The sequence below is a fragment of the Embiotoca jacksoni genome, unplaced genomic scaffold (genome assembly GCF_022577435.1).
Source record: "Embiotoca jacksoni isolate LCO1_2020_lvr unplaced genomic scaffold, fEmbJac1.0.p SCAF_65, whole genome shotgun sequence".
Classification (NCBI taxonomy): Eukaryota; Metazoa; Chordata; class Actinopteri; family Embiotocidae; genus Embiotoca; species Embiotoca jacksoni.
In genome coordinates this window covers 252,501-276,441 of record NW_027185420.1, presented here as the reverse complement: position 1 = coordinate 276,441, position 23,941 = coordinate 252,501, and the positions used below count along the sequence as shown (strand labels likewise).

The 23,941-nt window shown below is 44.4% G+C and overlaps 3 protein-coding genes across 3 annotated transcripts in view; 2 read left to right on the top strand and 1 right to left on the bottom strand.

Moving 5' to 3' along the window:
* Positions 1 to 1,367: 1,367 nt before the first annotated feature.
* dhrsx (dehydrogenase/reductase (SDR family) X-linked) lies at positions 1,368 to 22,962 on the top strand. Its single transcript, XM_069175227.1, has 7 exons — positions 1,368 to 1,532; positions 11,587 to 11,694; positions 12,099 to 12,167; positions 19,561 to 19,662; positions 19,953 to 20,160; positions 20,781 to 20,988; positions 21,621 to 22,962. Exons 1-7 carry the CDS (start codon positions 1,433 to 1,435, stop codon positions 21,810 to 21,812), a joined length of 987 nt encoding a protein of 328 aa, XP_069031328.1. The 5' UTR covers positions 1,368 to 1,432; the 3' UTR covers positions 21,813 to 22,962.
* LOC138213911 (E3 SUMO-protein ligase ZBED1-like) lies at positions 1,444 to 10,833 on the top strand. Its single transcript, XM_069175226.1, has 2 exons — positions 1,444 to 1,532; positions 7,384 to 10,833. The coding sequence occupies exon 2, from the start codon at positions 7,428 to 7,430 to the stop codon at positions 9,462 to 9,464; it is 2,037 nt and encodes a 678-aa protein (XP_069031327.1). The 5' UTR covers positions 1,444 to 1,532; positions 7,384 to 7,427; the 3' UTR covers positions 9,465 to 10,833.
* A 218-nt stretch (positions 22,963 to 23,180) lies between the features above and the next one.
* Positions 23,181 to 23,941, bottom strand: part of LOC138213937 (ankyrin repeat domain-containing protein SOWAHC-like) — a 2,903-nt gene continuing 2,142 nt past the window's right edge. Inside the window, exon 1 of the mRNA XM_069175265.1 lies at positions 23,181 to 23,941. This exon is cut by the window's right edge and continues 2,142 nt beyond it. The gene's annotated coding sequence lies outside the window, so the exon portion shown is untranslated.

The following is a 23,941-nucleotide window of genomic DNA, read 5'->3' as shown; positions in this document are numbered from 1 at the left end:
ACAAGTTTTTAGAGATGTGTTGCTGCATCAAATTTACAATGAGCCGATATTTAACATAAAACAATAAAATGGCAGTTTCAACATTTTATATTTTGTTTTTGGTCTATTTTACATTAAATATGAGTTAATGAGATTTACAAATCATCACATTCTGTATTTATTTCCATTCTACACCGTCACTGCTTTTCTGGATATTAAACTATAATTAAAATGAATTATATACTTATTTAATTCACATTTTTAAGAGGCACCAGTGGTTGTAAAATAAGAGGAAAGAGTCGACTGATTATTAATCACACACATATGTCTGATGTGCTGAAAGCTGCAAGGCTCCATGTAATCTGATTCTTATCTGCTGTGATTGATGTGTTTTCTGAGAATTTGGGAATTTACATTCTACAACTAAAATCCTGCACAGAGAGACTTCTTTTATTTTACAGGCTGAATTCAGTGGTTTCAGTGTGTTTTTATTCATTCCAGAGATTCGAGAACATTTTACCAAACCTGGCAACTAAAAAGTTTTTCTTATTAATATATTATAACTAGTTCATAAAGACTCCTCCAGCTCCGTTGTCACAAGGACAGATACAGGAGATCATTCCAGATACAGGAGATCATTCCAGATACAGGAGATCATTCCAGATACAGGAGATCATTCCAGATACAGGAGATCATTCCAGATACAGGAGATCATTCCTGCCGACCGCAATAAGACTGTACAATAACTCACCTCTGGCAAAATCCATCACATAACAATAACACTGTTGTCTGTGTTCTTGGTTGTTTGTATATAATATATATAGATATATACTGTACTGTATATACTGTATATACTGTGCATTTTATATTTTATATTTTTACTGCTATTTTATTGCTTTCTATTATTCTATTATTACCTTATTGCTTCTGTATGCTGCTGTAGCGAAAAAAAAGTTCCCCTCGGGGATTAATAAAGTAACTACCTAACCTAACCTAACCTAATTTAATGTATTAACCACCAATACAGTCATTAATTACCGCTTTTTTAAATGGTACCTCACCTGATCAGGAAGTTCCACAAATCCTATTTTGATAGTTTTTGAATAAGTAAAGACTTTTTTTTACAGTTATTTATACTTTTTTTTGATAACAATTATGTAATGTTTCATCATTTTAAGTTGTGTTACTCCCATTGTGCAGGCGTGTTAAACTGGAAGTACAATCTCCCCTTGTATAATAATTTTACACAGCATTAGCCTCCAAAGACTCTTCTGTAATAAAGAGAAAAGCATGAAATCATGATTTGTTGCTTTAAATCCGGACTGTTTCCATCCGGTGACGCGTCTGCTGGAGGGCGGAACCACAGACAGATTTGTAGTGCGCCGTCGCCTACCCGGACTCATTAACGTGAAGCGTAGACGGAGTCGGAAGCTGTTCGGACGGAAGCAGAAGGATGTGGCTCATGTCGGTGCTGGTTCCGCTCATCAGACTGTACCTGTGCGGGATGAAAGTTCTGTTCTACCAGATGTTCAACCGATCCTTCACCCTCCCAGGTCAGGTCCACTGATGTCCCACTAACGTCACTTCCTGTCTGGCTGTCTGCGATCTTAAAAGTTCTCATTTAAAATATATCTGCTGTTTGTCCGAACTCCGTCAGAACATGTCAGTATTTGATGTTGTTCTCCAGTTTATTGACAGAAGTGAAATATCTACAGACATGCGGTTTGATCTGTGTGATGTTGGAGCTGCTGCCGTCAGTTCGGCTTAATTCTGACATGACAAACTCAAGAAGTTCGGAGTTTAATGTGAGATTCACTCGGTGTGTCTCTTTATAATCTGTTAACAACATAACGGCAGCTACACTAAGAGACATCCAATAATATGAAGAACCGCTGTGAGGTGATCACATGTGGGCCGAATTCACCAGAACAACAGGTTTTAATAGAAATACTCAAATGTTCTTTCATGGTTTTTGAAAAAGTCAGTGCGTTGTTAAATTGTAGAATATTTGAACAGAATCCAGTGACTGACAGTAACTATGTTTACAGAGAACAGCTGATGATGTGTCATGTTGAGTCGAGCCAACATTAGAGGAGCTGACATGTCTGATTTAACAGCAGGTTTCTATTTAACAAACCTCCAACTTTTTGTTAAAGTGTATATTATTGTATTTATCATTATTATATATGTGTCATGGTTACTGAGACATCTGTCTCAACTTAACACTGAATGTTCACAGAATTTGAGGCTTCAAAAATCAAATCCAAAGCAAAATAATCTCTAAGTCATTTGAAGAACAGACGTGATGTGAAAATACTCAGACAAATAACAGTTAAAGTTACTGTTGGCGTATTAATTAGGACGTTCTCACATATTCACGTTAAAGTGAATGTGTGTAAAATCCTGAAGCAGCGAAGTGTTGAAATCACCAGAACAAACTAATGTGGAATAAATGAATTAGAGTTCCATGTATTTATTAGATAGAAGAGGTGGTGATGATGATGATGATGATGATGATGAAGGTGGTGATGGATGAAGGTGGTGATGATGATGATGAAGGTGGTGATGGATGAAGGTGGTGATGATGATGATGGATGAAGGTGGTGATGATGATGATGATGGATGGTGGTGATGATGATGATGGATGGTGGTGATGATGATGATGGATGGTGATGATGATGATGATGATGATGGATGGTGATGATGATGATGGATGGTGATGATGATGATGATGATGATGATGGATGGTGGTGATGATGATGATGGATGGTGGTGATGATGATGATGGATGTTGGTGATGATGATGATGATGATTGATGGTGATGATGATGATGATGATGATGATGATGGATGGTGGTGATGATGATGGATGGTGATGATGATGATGATGATGGATGGTGGTGATGATGATGATGGTGATGATGATGATGATGATGAAGGTGGTGATGATGATGATGGATGGTGATGATGATGATGATGATGATGATGGATGGTGATGATGATGATGATGGATGGTGGTGATGATGATGGTGATGATGATGATGATGATGAATGGTGGTGATGATGATGATGATGATGAAGGTGGTGATGATGATGATGGATGAAGGTGGTGATGATGGATGGTGGTGATGATAATGATGGATGGTGGTGATGATGGATGGTGGTGATGATGATGGATGAAGGTGGTGGTGATGATGATGGATGAAGGTGGCGATGATGATGATGGATGGTGGTGATGATGATGGATGAAGGTGGTGGTGATGATGATGATGGATGAAGGTGGTGGTGATGATGATGATGATGATGATGGATGGATGAAGGTGGTGATGATGATGATGATGGATGGTGGTGATGATGATGATGATGATGATGGATGGATGAAGGTGGTGATGATGATGATGATGGATGGTGGTGATGATGATGATGATGAATGAAAGTGGTGATGACGGTGGTGATGATGATGATGGATGGTGGTGATGATGATGATGATGGATGAAGGTGGTGATGATGATGATGATGATGGATGGTGGTGATGATGATGATGATGGATGAAGGTGATGATGATGATGAATGAAAGTGGTGATGACGGTGGTGATGATGATGATGGATGGTGGTGATGATGATGATGGATGGTGGTGACGATGATGATGGATGAAGGTGGTGGTGATGATGATGATGGATGGTGTTGGTGATGATGATGGATGGTGGTGATGATGATGAATGAAGGTGATGATGATGATGGATGAAGGTGATGATGATGATGAATGAAGGTGGTGATGATGATGATGATGATGATGATGATGATGGATGAAGGTAGTGATGATGAATGAGGATGATGATGAATGAAGGTGATGATGATGGATGGTGGTGATGATGAATGAAGATGATGATGATGAATGAAGGTGGTGATGATGATGATGATGATGATGATGGATGAAGGTGGTGATGATGAATGAAGATGATGATGAATGAAGGTGATGATGATGGATGAAGGTGATGATGATGGATGAAGGTGGTGGTGATGAAGGTGATGATGATGAATGAAGATGATGATGATGAATGAAGGTGATGATGATGAATGAAGATGTTGATGGATCTTCCAGCTGGAGAATACGTCTGATTAATGATCAAGACTTTATTAATGTGGAGAAATATGAAACCAGCAGAGCAGGGACGTGTTTATAGAGTTAATTGATGTTAATCAGAGTTAATTGATGTTAATCAGAGTTAATTGGTGTTTTATCAGAGTTAATTGACATTTATCAGCGTTGATTGACGTTTATCAGAGTTAATCAGTGTTTATCAGAGTCAATTGACATTTATCAGAGTTGATTGACGTTTATCAGAGTTAATCAGTGTTTATCAGAGTTAATTGACATTTATCAGAGTTGATTGACGTTTATCAGAGTTAATTGATGTTTATCAGAGTTAATCAGTGTTTATCAGAGTTAATTGACATTTATCAGAGTTGATTGACGTTTATCAGAGTTAATTGATGTTTATCAGAGTTAATCAGTGTTTATCAGAGTTAATTGACATTTATCAAAGTTAATTGATGTTTATCAGAGTTAATCCGTGTTTATCAGAGTTAATTGATGCTTATCAGAGTTAATCCGTGTTTATCAGAGTTAATTGATGTTTATCAGACTTAATCGATGTTTATCAGGTTAATCGATGTTATTCAATGTTTATCGATGTTTATCAGAGTTAATTTATGTTTATCAGGTTAATTGATGTTTATCAGGTTAATCGATGTTTATCAGGTTAATCGATGTTTATCAGGTTAATCGATGTTTATCAGAGTTAATTGATGTGTATCAGGTTAATTGATGTGTATCAGAGTTAATTGATGTTTATCAGAGTTAATTGATGTGTATCAGGTTAACTGATGTTTATCAGAGTTAATTGATGTTTATCAGAGTTAATCCGTGTTTATCAGTTAATTTATGTTTATCAGAGTTAATTGATGTTTATCAGAGTTAATCCGCGTTTATCAGTTAATTGATGTTTATCAGAGTTAATTGATGTTTATCTGAGTTAATTGATGTGTATCAGAGTTAATTGACGTTTATCATAGTTAATCGATGTTAATCAATGTTAATCGATGTTTATCAGGTTAATCGATGTTAATCAATGTTAATCGATGTTTATCAGGTTAATCGATGTTTATCAGAGTTAATTGATGTTTATCAGAGTTAATTGATGTTTATCAGACTTAATTGATGTTTATCAGACTTAATTGATGTTTATCAGAGTTAATCAGTGTTTATCAGAGTTAACGGTCTTAATCAATGTTTATGGTAGTTTATGATGTTGATCAATGTTTATGGTAGTTTATGATGTTGATCAATGTTTATGGTAGTTTATGATGTTAATCAATGTTTATGGTAGTTTATGATGTTAATCAATGTTTATGATAGTTTATGATGTTGATCAATGTTTATAGTAGTTTATGATGTTGATCAATGTTTATGGTAGTTCATGATGTTGATCAATGTTTATGGTAGTTTATGATGTTAATCAATGTTTATAGTAGTTTATGATGTTGATCAATGTTTATAGTAGTTTATGATGTTGATCAATGTTTATGGTAGTTTATGATGTTGATCAATGTTTATGGTGTTCCATGAATGGACCTGACTCGTTCAGATGAAGTTTTCTGCGTCGTCTTTGTTTTAATGAGAATTTCCTCCAGATTTAAAGCCGGCAACCAGAAGTTGTGTCATGTGACTGCAGAAGGAGAATAGTGGAGCACAACGAGGAGGCTGTTGGAGGTTTAGACTCATAATCTACCGTAGAATGTGTGCAGCTTAACGCGTGATCGGGGATTTCCCAACTTGTTGTTTATGTGGAAAATCCAAAAGATCAAATCTGACTGGATGATTTCAGAGCAGAAAGTCCACTTTTACAGCCTGACTTGTTTTGTGGTTTCACGGTTTCAAGATTTATATTCAGAGAGCATGTTTACAAAACTAACTGATATCTGGAGGGAGAAGATCTAATTTCATCCTCCACAGCAGAGAAATCATTTCAATAGATGATTGTCATTAGAGACGTCATTCATTGCTCTTCATATTAAACTGACAGATGTACAAACGCTTTCTGAAGACGTAGTGATGCTTTGATAAATGTAAATAAAAACAGAATGTAATGATTATTAAATCACATAAACTCATATTTGATATAAAATACAAAGACAACATATGAAATGTTGAAACTGAGACATTTTATAGTTTTATAAAAATATTTTCTCGTTTTGAATTGGATGTCAGATTGGGACAGGTTCATGTTTCCCACTGAGCTGCATCAGCTCTTGTTTTAACAACACTCTGTAAACGTGTTCAAACTAACTGTGTAACAGACGATGGTTTTCACAAGTGTTCCTGAGCCCATGCAGTGATTTCCACTCCAGAATAGTGTGTTTTTAATGCAGTGCTGCCTGAGGGCCCGAAGATCACCACCATCCAATATTGGTTTCCAGCCTTGTCCCTTGTGTTCAGAGATTTCTCCAGATTCTCTGAATCTTTTAATGATATTATGAACCGTAGACGATGAAATCCACTAATTCTTTGTAGTTTTACGTTGAGGAACATTATTCTTAGATTGTTGAACTATTTTCCAACACAGTCTTTTAGAGTGGTGAACCTCTCCCCATCTTCACTGCTGAGAGACTATGTCTCTCTGAAATCGTCTTTTTATACCCAATCATGTTACTGATCTGTTGCCATGGTAACTTGATCAGTTGTCAGATGTTCCACCAGGTGTTTTTTAGTGTTACACAACTTTTCCAGTCTTTGCTGCCAGATGTGTTGCTGCCATCAAATTCAAAAAGCAGATATTTTTCATAAAACAATAAATTCTCAGTTTCAACATTTGATATGTTGTATTTGGTCTATTAGTTGTCAGATGTTCCACCAGGTGTTTTTTTTTTTTTTATCTTTACACAACTTTTCCATCTTTTGTTGATCCTGTCCAACTTTTTATAAACATGTTGCTGCCATCAAATTCAAAATGAGCAGATATTTATTGTACATTAATCACAGCGTTACTTCTTCAGAAACAGGGTTATACATTACAGCTCTTTGTCATAATGTTAATGATAATTTCTGGTTGACAGATTTAATCCCATAATATTACATCATAGGTGAGCAAGTACAGCAGACCATTCTTGAACACAGCCAGCTGTGATCTGCTTTAATTGTAGCTGATAAAATGATCATTAAAGTGAACACGACTTTAAAACAAAAACTAACTTTAGAAAATTGCTGGAGGAACGTTTAAGATGTCCCTGAAAAACGGCTGCAGCATCTCGGCCGAACGTATCCGACGTCCTGCTGATCTGAACGTGTCCCAGCTCAGATGTTTCTGTCATCGTGCTCATGTTTGTGTCACTGCTCTCGGTAGGTGTCAGTAAGTGAAGACCCGCTGGGTCGGGTACCGAGGAACCAATGGAGGACAGAAACTCGGGACCTTCGTGCTCGGGCCTGAACCTGGTGGCTCACCCGCGAGCGAAGAGTAAAGTGTGGAAGTACTTTGGCTTCGACACAGATGCCGACGGCTGCATCGTCCACTGGAAGCGCATCTACTGCCGCGTCTGCATGAGCCAGATCGCGTACTCGGGCAACACCTCCAACCTCTCCTACCACCTGGAGAAGAACCACCCGCTGGAGTTCAGCGAGTTCGTCAAGAGTAACTCTGATCAGATGCGCGGCGTGTTTGCCGCCGCGTTCTCCAGAATCAAGACGGAGCCGGCGGGTCTGCCGGTCCAACAACCGCCGCAGGACTCCACCTTCAGGCAGAACTCGGACTATGAGAACAAACGGCACAACGAGCTGACCGTCGGCATCCTGAAGTTCGTCTGCGAGGGCTTGTACCCCGTCTCCGTGGTGGAAGAACCAACCTTCAGGAGCCTGATGAGCACCGTGGACCCGGGATACTCTCCTCCCAGCAGGAACCACCTGGCGCTGAAGATGGTTCCTCAGATGTACTGCCGGACCCGCGACCTGGTTTTCAGCGAGCTGGCCGCGGTGGTGAACTGTGGCGTCACCACCGACCTGTGGCAGAGCCCGACCCAGAACAGAACCTACATCTCTCTCTCCGTTCACGCCGTCAACTACAGCAGCGCCGCCGGCTTCGCGATGACCAACAAGTGCCTGAAAACCTTCGAGGTGCAGGAGGACGACACGGCGGAGAACGTCACGCGGGCGATGTACGAGGCCTTCGTGGAGTGGGGCATCACCCACAAAGTCAGCGGCGCGACCACCGACGGGTCGGTGGACATCGTGAAGGCCTGCTCGCTGCTGGAGATGTCCGTGGAGATGCCGTGTCTCGGCCACACCGTCAACCGCGCCGTGGACGAAGCCTTCCGGCTGCCGCGGGTCGACGGCTTCTTGGCGTGTTGCCGCAAACTGGTGGATCGTTTCAAAGAGCCGACCGTGTTCACGATGCGGGAGAAGCAGCGGCAGCACGGCCTGCCTGAGAGCGCCCTGATCTCGGACCGGGGCCGGTCCTGGTTGGCCACGCTGGCCATGCTGCAGAGACTGAAGGAGCAGCAGGTCGCCATCACGGCAACGCTCACGGAGAGCAGCGGCCATCACTGCTCCTTCCAGGCGCCGGACTGGGCCTTGTTGGAGGGTCTGACCGACGTCCTGCAGCCCTTCAAAGCCGTGGCCGACATGATCGCCGCCTGCCGGTACCCGACCATCAGCATGGTGAGACCGGTTCTGCACATGTTACTGAACACCACCCTGAGAGTTCGAGACACAGACCTGAAGGAGGTCAGCATGACCAAAGAGGTGATCTCCAAGGTCCTGTCCAGCACCTACTCCCACCGCTCCCAGCTGGCCCAGGAGATCTCCACCTTCCTCAACATTGCCTCCTTCCTGGATCCTCGCTACAAGAAGCTGCCCTTCCTGTCCACGGTGGAGCGCTCCAAGGTGGAGAACACCATCATCGAGGAGGCCAAAGCTCTCCTGGAGAAGCAGAGTTCGGAGCGGAGCCTCGATTTCTCGCCGAGCGACGAGCCGCCGAGCAAAATCCAGGCGCCGTCCAGAGAGCCATCCGGCAGCGTGGCCCAGGACAACCCTCTGGCCGCCATCTTCTGCCAGTCGGACGCGGACCAGAGTCAAGAGGAGCTGCACGCTCAGGTGGTGGAGGAGCTGAGCAATTACAAGTCCCAGCGGGTTCTGGGTCTGAACGAGGACCCCCTGCTGTGGTGGTCCAGTCACGCCCCTCTGTTCCCCACCCTGCCCAAGGTGCTGCAGAAGTACTGGTGCGTTCCCGCCACCAGCGTTCCCTGCCACCGGCTGTTCAGTTCCTCGGGGGCGGTTCTGTGTGGGAAGAGGAACCGGATCTCTCCGGCGTTGGTGGACCAGCAGGTCTTCCTGTACGAGAACTCGCGGAGCCACTTGGACCCGGAGGCCTGCGAGGACGAGCTGGACGACGTCTGGGAGGCTGGCGGAGGGTTCGGAGCTCCGATGGAGTGACTGAGTTTTATTAATGCTGCTCGCTGCGTGGCCGACACGCTACATGTTACACGCCACATGTTACACACTACACTACACTATAATACACACTACACTACACACTATAATACACACTACACTACACTATAATACACACTACACTACACTACACTACACACCACACACTACACTACACTATAATACACACTACACTACACTACAAGCTATACACTACACACTACACTACACTATAATACACACTACACACTACACTACACTATGATACACACTACACACTACACTATAATACACACTACACACTACACTACACTGTAATGCACACTACACTATAATACACACTACACACTACACTACACTGTAATACACACTACACTATAATACACACTACACTACACTATAATACACACTACACACTACACTACACTATAATACACACTACACTACAAACTACACACTACACTACACTATAATACACACTACACTACATACGTGTAGTAGAACACGTGAACACGTTGGTCTTGAACAGAAGTGGTCGTCTTTTAGAGAAACAGCTGATCAGTCACATGAGAAGGTTTTAATACGTCAGTCTGAAGGATCTCTGCGGAGCTTTAGCTTAGCTTAGCATAAAAACCAGGAGCCGTGGAAACAGCTAGCGCAGTGTAACTGGGCTGCGTTGCCATGACGATTCTGCAGCTATACACGATTCCCTGAGGATGGATGTCCGTGACTTCAACTGTTTTGATAACAGTTCATGGGATTGGTGTGAAACTTGGTGCACTCCCCACGCTGCGGTGACCTCTGACCTCCCATCTAGCGCCACCATCAGGTCAAACATGTAACGTGTCCAGTTGCTTATTAACAAACGCCCACCAAGCGACATTTCGCCGAGGCCTCAGACGAGCTCTAACACACTGAGCTAAGATGGTAACCATGACGACATATGTGCTTTATCAGCATTTTAGCATCTGTTGCCATAGTGATTAAATTATAACACTGATGTTTGCATTTGGGCCAAATTCTTCCGTCTTATTACGTTTCTGTTCGTGTAATGAAATAAACAAATGTTAAATATGAATTAAATAATGTTATAAAATAATATAGAATATAATAAATAAGCCCGTCTAGCTGTTGAACACTGCTTCATGCTAAGAGGGTAAAATCAGTCTCCTCATCAGCACCTCTGGAAGAATGAACTGATGATAGAAGGAACGTTTTAAAGCCTGTTAGTCAGACATATTAATCATTTTATAATGAATAATGATTTCATTTTTGCAGCTTTGACTGTAAATTAAGTTTTTAAATGTCGGCACATAAAAACGATGTTGTAAAAGAAGTTGATAAAAGTAAAGATTTTGTTTTAATCACTGTCCTTCCTGCTTCATGTCCCGTCGTTGTGTGACAACATTATGAATTATAATCATCCATCTTTCACAGGGAAACACGGTTTATTGATCTGCAAGTAATATTTCACAGCTCATTTTATGGAAACTTTAATCATAATTGACTAAAAGCAGCTGATATTTGGTACATTTCAAACAGAATTCCAAGAAAGTTATGAGCAGTTTGGTACAAATTTATAAAGGAAATAAGAAAGTAAATATTTGTTCAGTTGAGCCTGTTGGTTGAATACTTAGCGGAAGTTTTCAGCTCTTTAATTGATCTGATGATGAAGAAATAAAACTCGCTCATTTCATAAAAATAGAAAATAAACCTGACTCGGCACTCTTCTACAAACCTATTTCCACAGACTGGACCTTTAACATAATAGATTATGAACTATTCATCACTTACAAGTTACATGTTTATTTTTCTTAAAAGAGCTGAAAACTGGTAAAAACACATTCTCTAGTCTTTAGTATCAAACTGTTTCTGACTTTCTTTTTGTTTAAATATTAGTTAATGTATTGATTGTAATCAGAGTTGAGCTGTGAAGGAGCAACAGGTGGAGTTTGAGCTGCTCTGATTGGATGTTTAGCTCCTCCCTGTCACATGACATCTTTAAGGTCTGTGATCTAACCACCTGTAAACTGTTGTTTCCAAAGACAGAAAATCTGATTCCAGTATAAAAAAAGACATAAATAAAAGACTACTTCTGATGCGGTCCCTCTCTCCTCCCACACAGTCTTATCCAAACAGAATGGAAGGGTTGCCATAGTGACGGGTGGTACCAGAGGGATGGGTTATGAGACAGCGAGACACCTGACCAGCCTTGGCATGCATGTTATCATAGGTAGGCTCCTGACCAATCACAGCCTCCTCACATACAACACTTTTATTTTAAAATACGTGCATGTTTCCTGCTTCTTGTTTTTTATTGTTAACAATGAGCAGACGTATATTATATTACATTATATTATATTATATTATATTATGTTACATTATATTTCCACTTTACCTCGATGATCTGCAACCTTCAACCAAATCTAAAGTCTGAATTCAGACAAACTATGTAAAAGTTTTATATTTCAGTCTAAAATCAGGAACCATCTCTGTGACCAGACCTGTCAATCATCTCCCTGCAGTGATGATTTTAAATAAAGCTTTGATTGATCACATTAAGTAAACAGACAGTAAATCAGTGAATCAGATGATCTGCTGGCCATTTTCCTACAAAGTGTTTCTGATCTTCATCAGCTGGCAACGAGAGAGAAGAAGGAGCATCAGCTGTCAGCAAGATTCATGAGGAGGGATGTGGAGGGACAGGTAACATCTGTCTGTCAACACATCTGTCAACACGTCTGTCAACATGTCTGTCAACATGTCTGTTTGTCAACACGTCTGTCAACACGTCTGTCAGCACGTCTGTCAACATGTCTGTCAACATGTCTGTCAACAAGTCTGTCAACACATCTGTCAACATGTCTGTCAACATGTCTGTTTGTCAACACGTCTGTCAACACGTCTGTCAACATGTCTGTCAACATGTCTGTCTGTCAACACGTCTGTCAACACGTCTGTCAACATGTCTGTCAACAAGTCTGTCAACACATCTGTCAACATGTCTGTTTGTCAACACGTCTGTCAACACGTCTGTCAGCACGTCTGTCAACATGTCTGTCAACATGTCTGTCAACAAGTCTGTCAACACATCTGTCAACATGTCTGTCAACATGTCTGTTTGTCAACACGTCTGTCAACACGTCTGTCAGCACGTCTGTCAACATGTCTGTCAACATGTCTGTCAACACATCTGTCAACATGTCTGTCAACATGTCTGTTTGTCAACACGTCTGTCAACACGTCTGTCAACATGTCTGTCAACATGTCTGTCTGTCAACATGTCTGTCAACACGTCTGTCAACACGTCTGTCAACACGTCTGTCAACATGTCTGTCAACATGTCTGTTTGTCAACAAGTCTGTCAACACATTTGTCAACACGTCTGTCAACATGTCTGTCAACATGTCTGTTTGTCAACACGTCTGTCAGCACGTCTGTCAGCACGTCTGTCAACATGTCTGTCAACATGTCTGTCAACACGTCTGTCAACATGTCTGTCAACATGTCTGTTTGTCAACACGTCTGTCAACACGTCTGTCAACATGTCTGTCAACATGTCTGTCTGTCAACACGTCTGTCAACACGTCTGTCAACACGTCTGTCAACACATTTGTCAACACGTCTGTCAACATGTCTGTCAACATGTCTGTTTGTCAACACGTCTGTCAACACGTCTGTCAACATGTCTGTCAACACGTCTGTCAGCACGTCTGTCAACATGTCTGTCAACACGTCTGTCAACACGTCTGCGTTTTATATATATATATATATAACATAAATATATATTGCTTTGCACACTCTTGGGATTCTTTCAGTCAGCTTCATGAGGTCGTCACCTGGAATTCAAATCAATTCAACTTTATTTATAAAGCGCCAAATCACAACATAGGTTATTTCATTATCACACATTAAAGTCTTTACAGAAAGACTTTTCAATATTATACAGAGAAACCAACTATTCAACAATTCATCAATTCAACAATTTAACAATTCATCAATTCAACAATTCATCAATTCAACAATTTAACAATTCATCAATTCAACAATTCATCAATTCAACAATTCATTAATTCATCAATTCAACAATTCAACAATTCATCAATTCAACAATTCATCAATTCAACAATTCAAAAATTCATCAATTCATCAATTCAACAATTCATCAATTCAACAATTCAACAATTCATCAATTCAACAATTCATCAATTCAACAATTCAAAAATTCATCAATTCATCAATTCAACAATTTAACAATTCATCAATTCAACAATTCATCAATTCAACAATTCATTAATTCATCAATTCAACAATTCAACAATTCATCAATTCAACAATTCATCAATTCAACAATTCAAAAATTCATCAATTCAACAATTCCCACATAAACTAGGAGGAAAAAACTCCTCTTTAAGAAAGAAAAACCTCCAACAGAGGGAAGAAAAACTCCCTTTAACAGGAAGAAACCTCCGACAGAACCAGGATCAGAGGTGGGCGGAGCATCTGTTAACAGAACCAGGATCAGAGGTGGGCGGAGCATCTGTTAACAGAACCAGGCTCAGAGGTGGGCGGAGCCTCTGTTAACAGAACCAGGATCAGAGGTGGGCGGAGCCTCTGTTAACAGAACCAGGATCAGAGGTGGGCGGAGCATCTGTTATCAGAACCAGGATCAGAGGTGGGCGGAGTATCTGTTAACAGAACCAGAATCAGAGGTGGGCGGAGCATCTGTTATCAGAACCAGGATCAGAGGTGGGCGGAGCATCTGTTAACAGAACCAGGATCAGAGGTGGGCGGAGCATCTGTTAACAGAACCAGGATCAGAGGTGGGCGGAGCCTCTGTTAACAGAACCAGGATCAGAGGTGGGCAGAGCCTCTGCTAACAGAACCAGACTCAAAGGTGGGCGGAGCATCTGTTAACAGAACCAGGCTCAGAGTTGGGCGGAGCATCTGTTAACAGAACCAGACTCGGAGTTGGGCGGAGCCTCTGTTAACAGAACCAGACTCGAAGGTGGGCGGAGCATCTGTTAACAGAACCAGACTCGGATTTGGGCGGAGCCTCTGTTAACAGAACCAGACTCGGAGGTGGGCAGAGCATCTGTTACAGAACCAGGATTAGAGGTGGGCGGAGCATCTGTTAACAGAACCAGGATCAGAGGTGGGCGGAGCCTCTTAACAGAACCAGGATCAGAGGTGGGCGGAGCCTCTGTTAACAGAACCAGACTCGGAGGTGGGCAGAGCATCTGTTACAGAACCAGGATTAGAGGTGGGCGGAGCCTCTTAACAGAACCAGGATCAGAGGTGGGCAGAGCATCTGTTAACAGAACCAGGATCAGAGGTGGGCGGAGCATCTGTTATCAGAACCAGGATCAGAGGTGGGCGGAGCATCTGTTAACAGAACCAGGATCAGAGGTGGGCGGAGCATCTGTTAACAGAACCAGGATCGGAGGTGGGCGGAGCATCTGTTAACAGAACCAGGATCAGAGGTGGGCGGAGCCTCTGTTAACAGAACCAGGATCAGAGGTGGGCGGAGCCTCTGTTTAACCAAACCAGGATCAGAGGTGGGCGGAGCATCTGTTATCAGAACCAGGCTCAGAGTTGGGTGGAGCATCTGTTAACAGAACCAGACTCAAAGGTGGGCGGAGCCTCTGTTAACAGAACCAGACTCGGAGGTGGGCGGAGCCCCTGTTAACAGAACCAGGATCAGAGGTGGGCGGAGCCTCTGTTAACAGAACCAGGATCAGAGGTGGGCAGAGCCTCTGCTAACAGAACCAGACTCAAAGGTGGGCGGAGCATCTGTTAACAGAACCAGGCTCAGAGTTGGGCGGAGCATCTGTTAACAGAACCAGACTCGGAGTTGGGCGGAGCCTCTGTTAACAGAACCAGACTCGAAGGTGGGCGGAGCATCTGTTAACAGAACCAGACTCGGATTTGGGCGGAGCCTCTGTTAACAGAACCAGACTCGGAGGTGGGCAGAGCATCTGTTACAGAACCAGGATTAGAGGTGGGCGGAGCATCTGTTAACAGAACCAGGATCAGAGGTGGGCGGAGCCTCTTAACAGAACCAGGATCAGAGGTGGGCGGAGCCTCTGTTAACAGAACCAGACTCGGAGGTGGGCAGAGCATCTGTTACAGAACCAGGATTAGAGGTGGGCGGAGCCTCTTAACAGAACCAGACTCGGAGGTGGGCAGAGCATCTGTTACAGAACCAGGATTAGAGGTGGGCGGAGCCTCTTAACAGAACCAGGATCAGAGGTGGGCAGAGCATCTGTTAACAGAACCAGGATTAGAGGTGGGCGGAGCCTCTTAACAGAACCAGGATCAGAGGTGGGCAGAGCATCTGTTAACAGAACCAGGATCAGAGGTGGGCGGAGCATCTGTTATCAGAACCAGGATCAGAGGTGGGCGGAGCATCTGTTAACAGAACCAGGATCAGAGGTGGGCGGAGCATCTGTTAACACAACCAGGCTCAGAGTTGGGCGGAGCATCTGTTAACAGAACCAGACTCAAAGGTGGGCGGAGCCTCTGTTAACAGAACCAGACTCGGAGGTGGGCGGAGCCCCTGTTAACAGAACCAGGACCAGAGGTGGGCGGAGCATCTTTTAACAGAACCAGGATCGGAGGTGGGCGGAGCATCTGTTAACAGAACCAGGATCAGAGGTGGGCGGAGCCTCTGTTAACAGAACCAGGATCAGAGGTGGGCGGAGCCTCTGTTTAACCAAACCAGGATCAGAGGTGGGCGGAGCATCTGTTATCAGAACCAGGCTCAGAGTTGGGCGGAGCATCTGTTAACAGAACCAGACTCAAAGGTGGGCGGAGCCTCTGTTAACAGAACCAGGATTAGAGGTGGGCGGAGCCTCTTAACAGAACCAGGATCAGAGGTGGGCAGAGCATCTGTTAACAGAACCAGGATCAGAGGTGGGCGGAGCATCTGTTATCAGAACCAGGATCAGAGGTGGGCGGAGCATCTGTTAACAGAACCAGGATCAGAGGTGGGCGGAGCATCTGTTAACACAACCAGGCTCAGAGTTGGGCGGAGCATCTGTTAACAGAACCAGACTCAAAGGTGGGCGGAGCCTCTGTTAACAGAACCAGACTCGGAGGTGGGCGGAGCCCCTGTTAACAGAACCAGGACCAGAGGTGGGCGGAGCATCTTTTAACAGAACCAGGATCGGAGGTGGGCGGAGCATCTGTTAACAGAACCAGGATCAGAGGTGGGCGGAGCCTCTGTTAACAGAACCAGGATCAGAGGTGGGCGGAGCCTCTGTTTAACCAAACCAGGATCAGAGGTGGGCGGAGCATCTGTTATCAGAACCAGGCTCAGAGTTGGGCGGAGCATCTGTTAACAGAACCAGGATCAGAGGTGGGCGGAGCATCTGTTAACAGAACCAGGATCAGAGGTGGGCAGAGCATCTGTTATCAGAACCAGGATCAGAGGTGGGCGGAGCATCTGTTAACAGAACCAGGATCAGAGGTGGGCGAAGCATCTGTGAACAGAACCAGGCTCAGAGGTGGGCGGAGCATCTGTTAACAGAACCAGGATCAGAGGTGGGCGGAGCATCTGTTAACAGAACCAGATTCCGAGTTGGGCGGAGCATCTGTTAACAGAACCAGACTCCGAGTTGGTCAGAGCCTCTGTTAACAGAACCAGACTCGAAGGTGGGCGGAGCATCTGTTAACAGAACCAGACTCGGAGGTGGGCAGAGCATCTGTTGCAGAACCAGGATCAAAGGTGGGCGGAGCCTCTGTTAACAGAACCAGGACCAGAGGTGGGCGGAGCCTCTGTCAACAGAACCAGACTCGGAGGTGGGCGGAGCATCTGTTAACAGAACCAGGATCAGAGGTGGGCGGAGCCTCTGTTAACAGAACCAGGCTCGAAGGTGGGCGGAGCATCTGTTAACACAACCAGGCTCAGAGTTGGGCGGAGCATCTGTTAACAGAACCAGACTCAAAGGTGGGCGGAGCCTCTGTTAACAGAACCAGACTCGGAGGTGGGCGGAGCCCCTGTTAACAGAACCAGGATCAGAGGTGGGCGGAGCATCTGTTATCAGAACCAGGATCAGAGGTGGGCGGAGCATCTGTTAACAGAACCAGGATCAGAGGTGGGCGGAGCATCTGTTAACAGAACCAGGCTCAGAGGTGGGCGGAGCATCTGTTAACAGAACCAGGATCAGAGGTGGGCGGAGCATCTGTTAACAGAACCAGACTCCGAGTTGGGCGGAGCATCTGTTAACAGAACCAGACTCCGAGTTGGTCAGAGCCTCTGTTAACAGAACCAGACTCGAAGGTGGGCGGAGCATCTGTTAACAGAACCAGACTCGGAGGTGGGCAGAGCAGCTGTTACAGAACCAGGATCAAAGGTGGGCGGAGCATCTGTTAACAGAACCAGGATCAGAGGTGGGCGGAGCCTCTGTTAACAGAACCAGGACCAGAGGTGGGCGGAGCCTCTGTTAACAGAACCAGGATCAGAGATGGGCGGGGCCTCTGTCAACAGAACCAGACTCGGAGGTGGGCGGAGCATCTGTTACAGAACCAGGATCAGAGGTGGGCGGAGCATCTGTTAACGGAACCAGGACCAGAGGTGGGCGCAGCCTCTGTTACAGAACCAGGATCAGAGGTGGACGGAGCATCTGTTAACAGAACCAGGACCAGAGGTGGGCGGAGCCTCTGTTAACAGAACCAGGATCAGAGGTGGGCGGAGCATCTGTTAACAGAACCAGGCTCAGAGTTGGGCGGAGCATCTGTTAACAGAACCAGACTCAAAGGTGGGCGGAGCATCTGTTAACAGAACCAGACTCCGAGTTGGGCGGAGCATCTGTTAACAGAACCAGACTCCGAGTTGGGCAGAGCCTCTGTTAACAGAACCAGACTCGAAGGTGGGCGGAGCATCTGTTAACAGAACCAGACTCGGAGGTGGGCAGAGCATCTGTTACAGAACCAGGATCAGAGGTGGGCGGAGCATCTGTTAACAGAACCAGGATCAGAGGTGGGCGGAGCCTCTGTTAACAGAACCAGGATCAGAGATGGGCGGGGCCTCTGTCAACAGAACCAGACTCGGAGGTGGGCGGAGCATCTGTTACAGAACCAGGATCAGAGGTGGGCGGAGCATCTGTTAACGGAACCAGGACCAGAGGTGGGCGGAGCCTCTGTTACAGAACCAGGACCAGAGGTGGGCGGAGCCTCTGTTACAGAACCAGGATCAGAGGTGGGCGGCCATCTGCCTTGACCGGTTGGGGTGAGAGGAGAGCAGAGAGAGAAAAGGACAGCATAGAGATACAAGATAAGAACTGTTGGTGGAGACGACAAGGACAGAGCAGAGACATGCAGCTCCATGACGGGACATCTGGAAAAGAAAGAACAGAAACTATACGAGTGAAGGAACTGAATGGAGACAACAGATAATAAGAACAAACTATGGGAGAGAAGAAGATGGTGAGGTATGAGTCAGTTAAAGAGGAGGAGGAAAGAAAAGAAGCTCAGCATGTAACGAGGTCCTCCAGCAGCCTCGGCCTATAACAGCATAACTAAGGGTTGGTTCAGGTCTACCTGAGCCAGCCCTAACTATAGGCTTTATCAAGAAGGAACGTTTTGAGTCTAATCTTAAAGCTAGAGAGGGTTTCTGCCCCTCCAACACAAACTGGGAGCTGGTTCCACAGGGGAGGAGCCTGGATACTGAAGCTCCGCCTCCCATTCTACTTCTGGAAACTCTAGGAACCACAAGTAGACCAGCGTACTGAGAGAGAAGTGCTCTGCTAGGATTATATGGTTCTATAAGATCTCTAAGATATGATGGAGCCTGGTCATGTAGAGCTTTGTAAGTCATCAAGAGAATTTTAAATTCTATTCTTGATTTAACAGGAAGTCAGTGAAGAGAAGATAAAACTGGAGAAATATGATCTCTCTTGATAAATCCCGTCAGTACTCTTGATGCAGCATTTTGGATCAGCTGCAGGTGATTTTATTAATGTTACGTAGATGAAAGAAGGCAGTTCTGGAGATTTGCTTTATATGGTGTCTAAAGAGAGACATAGAGATATATTTCTATATGGAGATATAGATCTATCTATATAGATATATATCCGTGTCTGTCTCCTACTCACAGCTGAGTTCATCTTCGTGGACATGACCTCCCTGAAATCAGTGCATCAGTTTGTCCAGACGTTTAAAAGCAGAGGACTCCCACTCCACGTGCTGGTCAACAACGGTACTACACACACACACACACACACTCTCACACACACTCACTCACGCTCACACACACACTCGCACACACACACTCACTCAGTCAGTCTCACACACACTCACTCACTCACACACACACACGCACACTCACACACTCACTCACTGACACACACTCACACACACACACACACACACACACACACACACGCACACTCACACACACACACTCACACTCACTCACACTCACTCACTCACTCATACTCACACGTGTGTCCCTGACTGACGGTCTGTCCCCGGTGTCCTGTCCTCCAGCCGGAACCATGATGGTCCCTGAGAGACAGACGGAGGACGGCTTTGAGTTCCACTTCTGTCTGAACTATCTCAGTCACTTCCTGCTCACCAACCTGCTGCTGGACCTGCTGAAGAAGTCCGGACGGCCCGGTCGATGCTCCAGAATCATCAACATGTCCTCCGCTACGCACTACGCTGGAGTCATCCACATGGATGACCTGAACAGGAGGTGAGAGGACAGAGACGGGGAGGACGGCTGAAGTACTGAAGGGGTGGAGTCAGAGGGCCTCGTTAAAACGGGGTCTCATTAAGATTGGATTTGGTTGAAACTGGACCTAGTTAAGACTGGACTTGGTTTATATTGGACTTGGTTGAAACTGGACCTAGTTAAGACTGGACTTGGTTTATATTGGACTTGGTTGAAACTGGACCTAGTTAAGACTGGACTTGGTTTATATTGGACTTGGTTGAAACTGGGGCCTGTCCTGACATGAAGTCCACCCTAAAGACTAACATGCAGTTAGAACCAGGTTTAGTAAAGACCAGCTGGTGCAACAGGTTTCAGGGACTTTACATTTTTTTAATTTGAAAGTTTACCCATTTATTTATGAAGTTCATTGATATATTATAACAGAACCAAAATTAATTTAAACTCCATAAAGTGTTTCTGAGCTTGTGAACCTACTTTCAGTGAATTTTAGTTTTTTGCCAGCGTTGTTCTGCCTGACGACATGTCCTCCAACAGGTCTGAGCATGGCTCTGAATCATCTCCATTCATGATGAAGAAAACATTCTCTCTGTCAGCACCTGCTACAATATAGACCTGATATGAGATGATGTCCCCCCCAGGGTGTGCTACAGCTCCCATGGAGCCTACGCCCAGAGTAAGCTGGCTCTGGTGCTGCTGGCCTACTACCTACAGGACCAGCTGACGGCGGCCGGTTGCTCGGTGACGGTGAACGCGGTGGATCCGGGGATGGTGGACACGGCGCTCTACGACAACCTGTGGAGCCTCGCTCAGATGCTGAAGAGACCGGTGGCCAAGATCCTGTTCAGGGTGAGAGTTCACTCGCATAACAGACTACCTCTGGTCCATCTGTCTCCATCTCTCTCCATCTGTCTCCATGTGTCTCCATGTGTCTCCATGTGACTCCATCTGTCTCTGTCTGTCTCCATCTGTCTCCATGTGACTCCATCTGTCTCCATGTGACTCCATCTGTCTCCATGTGTCTCCATGTATCACAATCTGTCTCCATGTGTCACAATCTGTCTCCATCTGTCTGCATCTGTCTCCATATGTTTCCATGTCTCCATCTGTCTCTGTGTCTCCATCTGTCTCCATGTGTCTCCATCTGTCTCCATGTGTCTCCATTTGTCGCCATCCGTCTCCATGTCTCCATCTGTCTGCATCTGTCTCCATGTGTCTCCATCTGTCTAAATCTGTCTCCATGTGTCTCCATCCGTTTCCATGTGACTCATCTGTCTCCATGTGTTTGCATCTGTCTCCATGTGTCTCCATCTGTCTACATGTGTTCCCATCTGTCTCCATCTGTCTGCATCTGTCTCCATCTGTCTCCATGTGTCTCCATCTGTCTCCATGTGTTCCCATGTGTTCCCATCTGTCTCTGTCTGTCTCCATGTGTCTCCATGTGACTCCATCTGTCTCTATATGTCTCCATGTGTCCTCAGACTCCAGCGCAAGGAGCATCCATAGCCATCTACGCTGCAGCTGCTGCTGAGATGGAGGGGGTGGGGGGCTGCTACCTGTACAACGGCCGGAAGACGCAGTCGTCCTACTTGTCCTACGACCTCGAGCTGCAGGCCGACATGTGGAAGAAGAGCTGCCGGCTGTCGGGCCTTCAGGACGCCTTACTCACATGAAACGTCCCCCTGTCCTCACCAGAGACAGGAAACGTCCCCCTGTCCTCCCCAGAGACACGAAAGGTCCCCCTATCCTCACCAGAGACAGGAAACGTCCCCCTGTCCTCCCCAGAGACAGGAAATGTTCGCCACAGACAGGAAACGTCCCCCTGTCCTCCCCATGTTCCTGTAGATCTGCTCCATCAGACCGTCTGAATGAAACCTTCCAGATGTGTTTCTGCCTCTCTGCAGTCTTTAATATTAAAATAATATTCATAATTCTGAGGTTCAACGTGATGTGATGATGAAATATGTTACTATGACGTCATTGTTACTATGACGTCATTGTTACTATGACATCGTCCACGGCTGCAGGTCTGAACTGGTTTGTTTTCAGGTGGATTTTCTCATATTTAACGTTTAGATTCAAGTCAAATCTTTCAGGAAAGTTTAGGAATCATTTATTTTTCATTTTCAGAAACAACAAAACCACCAGAGAGCAGATCTGAGAATATGAACCACTGAATATATTAAAAACAGAGCGCCACATCTGGATCAATTCGTCCTCAACCAACACTTCAATCCTCTGAGAACAGTTATATTACAACATATTTACAAGTTGTTTTCAAAGATTTACATGTTTAATAGGAACTAGTGAGCTTTTAAAGCCAGACTTATATTTATCATTGATTATGTCAATCAGCTTTAAATATGTAGAGAAATATTTTCCATATGATTATTCCTTAAATCATTCTGTGCTGGATATCAGAGTTTATTGAATCAATAACTGAAGTACTAATAATTATTATTAATGTTTAAATGTTCTCAGAATGAAGAGCTGATCTGTGATTTGGGGCCAAAATCATCTAATAAGCTGTTTATTGTTGTTTCTTTATTATTATTATTGTTATCTGTATAATTATTACTGCTGCTGATGTAAGGACTAGCTGTGATTGGCTGGAGGTTATATAATAATGGAGGTTTCCAATCAGCCAATCAGAGGTCAGAGTTACTGTGTTCTGATGTTCTGCACAGATTCAGTCACAAACTCTTCATCTCTGTGACTTCCTGTTTAAAATGTGCTTTAATTCACGTGAATCTGTTTATGGTTATTATTCATGTTGCTACGGCAACACATCTATCTAATAAACTCTGATTCATTTCATACCCACTCGTTATTTACTTGTTTTATTTTATTTTCCACACCAAGTCGTTCATCTGTCCGGTCCGTGTTCGATGTCTCACCTGTCTCCCGGGAGACGGGGGACAGGAGATAGGACAGGAGACTGGAGACAGGACAGCACGGGGGACCACTGCTGCTCCTCTTTATCACCCGTCCTCTAGTGAGTCCAACCAGACACTCTTCAGAATAAAAACACGATTCAAGAATCAGATATAAATCAGATCGTTTATTAACATGTGCAACTTAAATACAGCAGTTGGTTCACATGTCTCAAGGACTAAAGACAGCAGGACATGATGTCCACACGGAGACATGATGTCCTGACGGAGACATGTCCTCCATGATGGACGTCCAGGCGTGGACAGACAGATCCAGAGACGGAGAGGAAGTCAGAGGGACTAACATGTCTTTATTTAGAGAAGAAGAACTGAATCAAACTGCAGTCGGACTCTTTACACTTTAATTTTAATAATTTCATACGGTCCTCCTGATTTAATCATGTGACCCCTCTGGGCTTCCATAGGTCCTCCTGATTTAATCATGTGACCCCTCTGGGCTTCCATAGGTCCTCCTGATTTAATCATGTATAACAATAACCTTGTTAAATGTATAAGAATGAAGCCTTCTAACAGATTGAACGGTTCTTCAGTGTAAACATGTCATCAGCGCCCTCTAGTGGACAGAAGCTGTCATGGTGTTTATAGAGGACACCAATAACTTTCCCTCTTACTCAGTCAATAATAATAGTATATTAATAATAATATAATAATAAATTAACAATAATAATAGTATATTAATAATAAACTGACTCTGCTGCAGAACACATGATTCAGCAGCTTAGTTTAGTTCTTTGTTCTCTAACCAGACAGCAGTGATCCGATTACAGACCTGAGGTCAGACTGACACCTCTGACCAATCAGAGCAGAGACTGACACCTCTGACCAATCAGAGCAGAGACTGACACCTC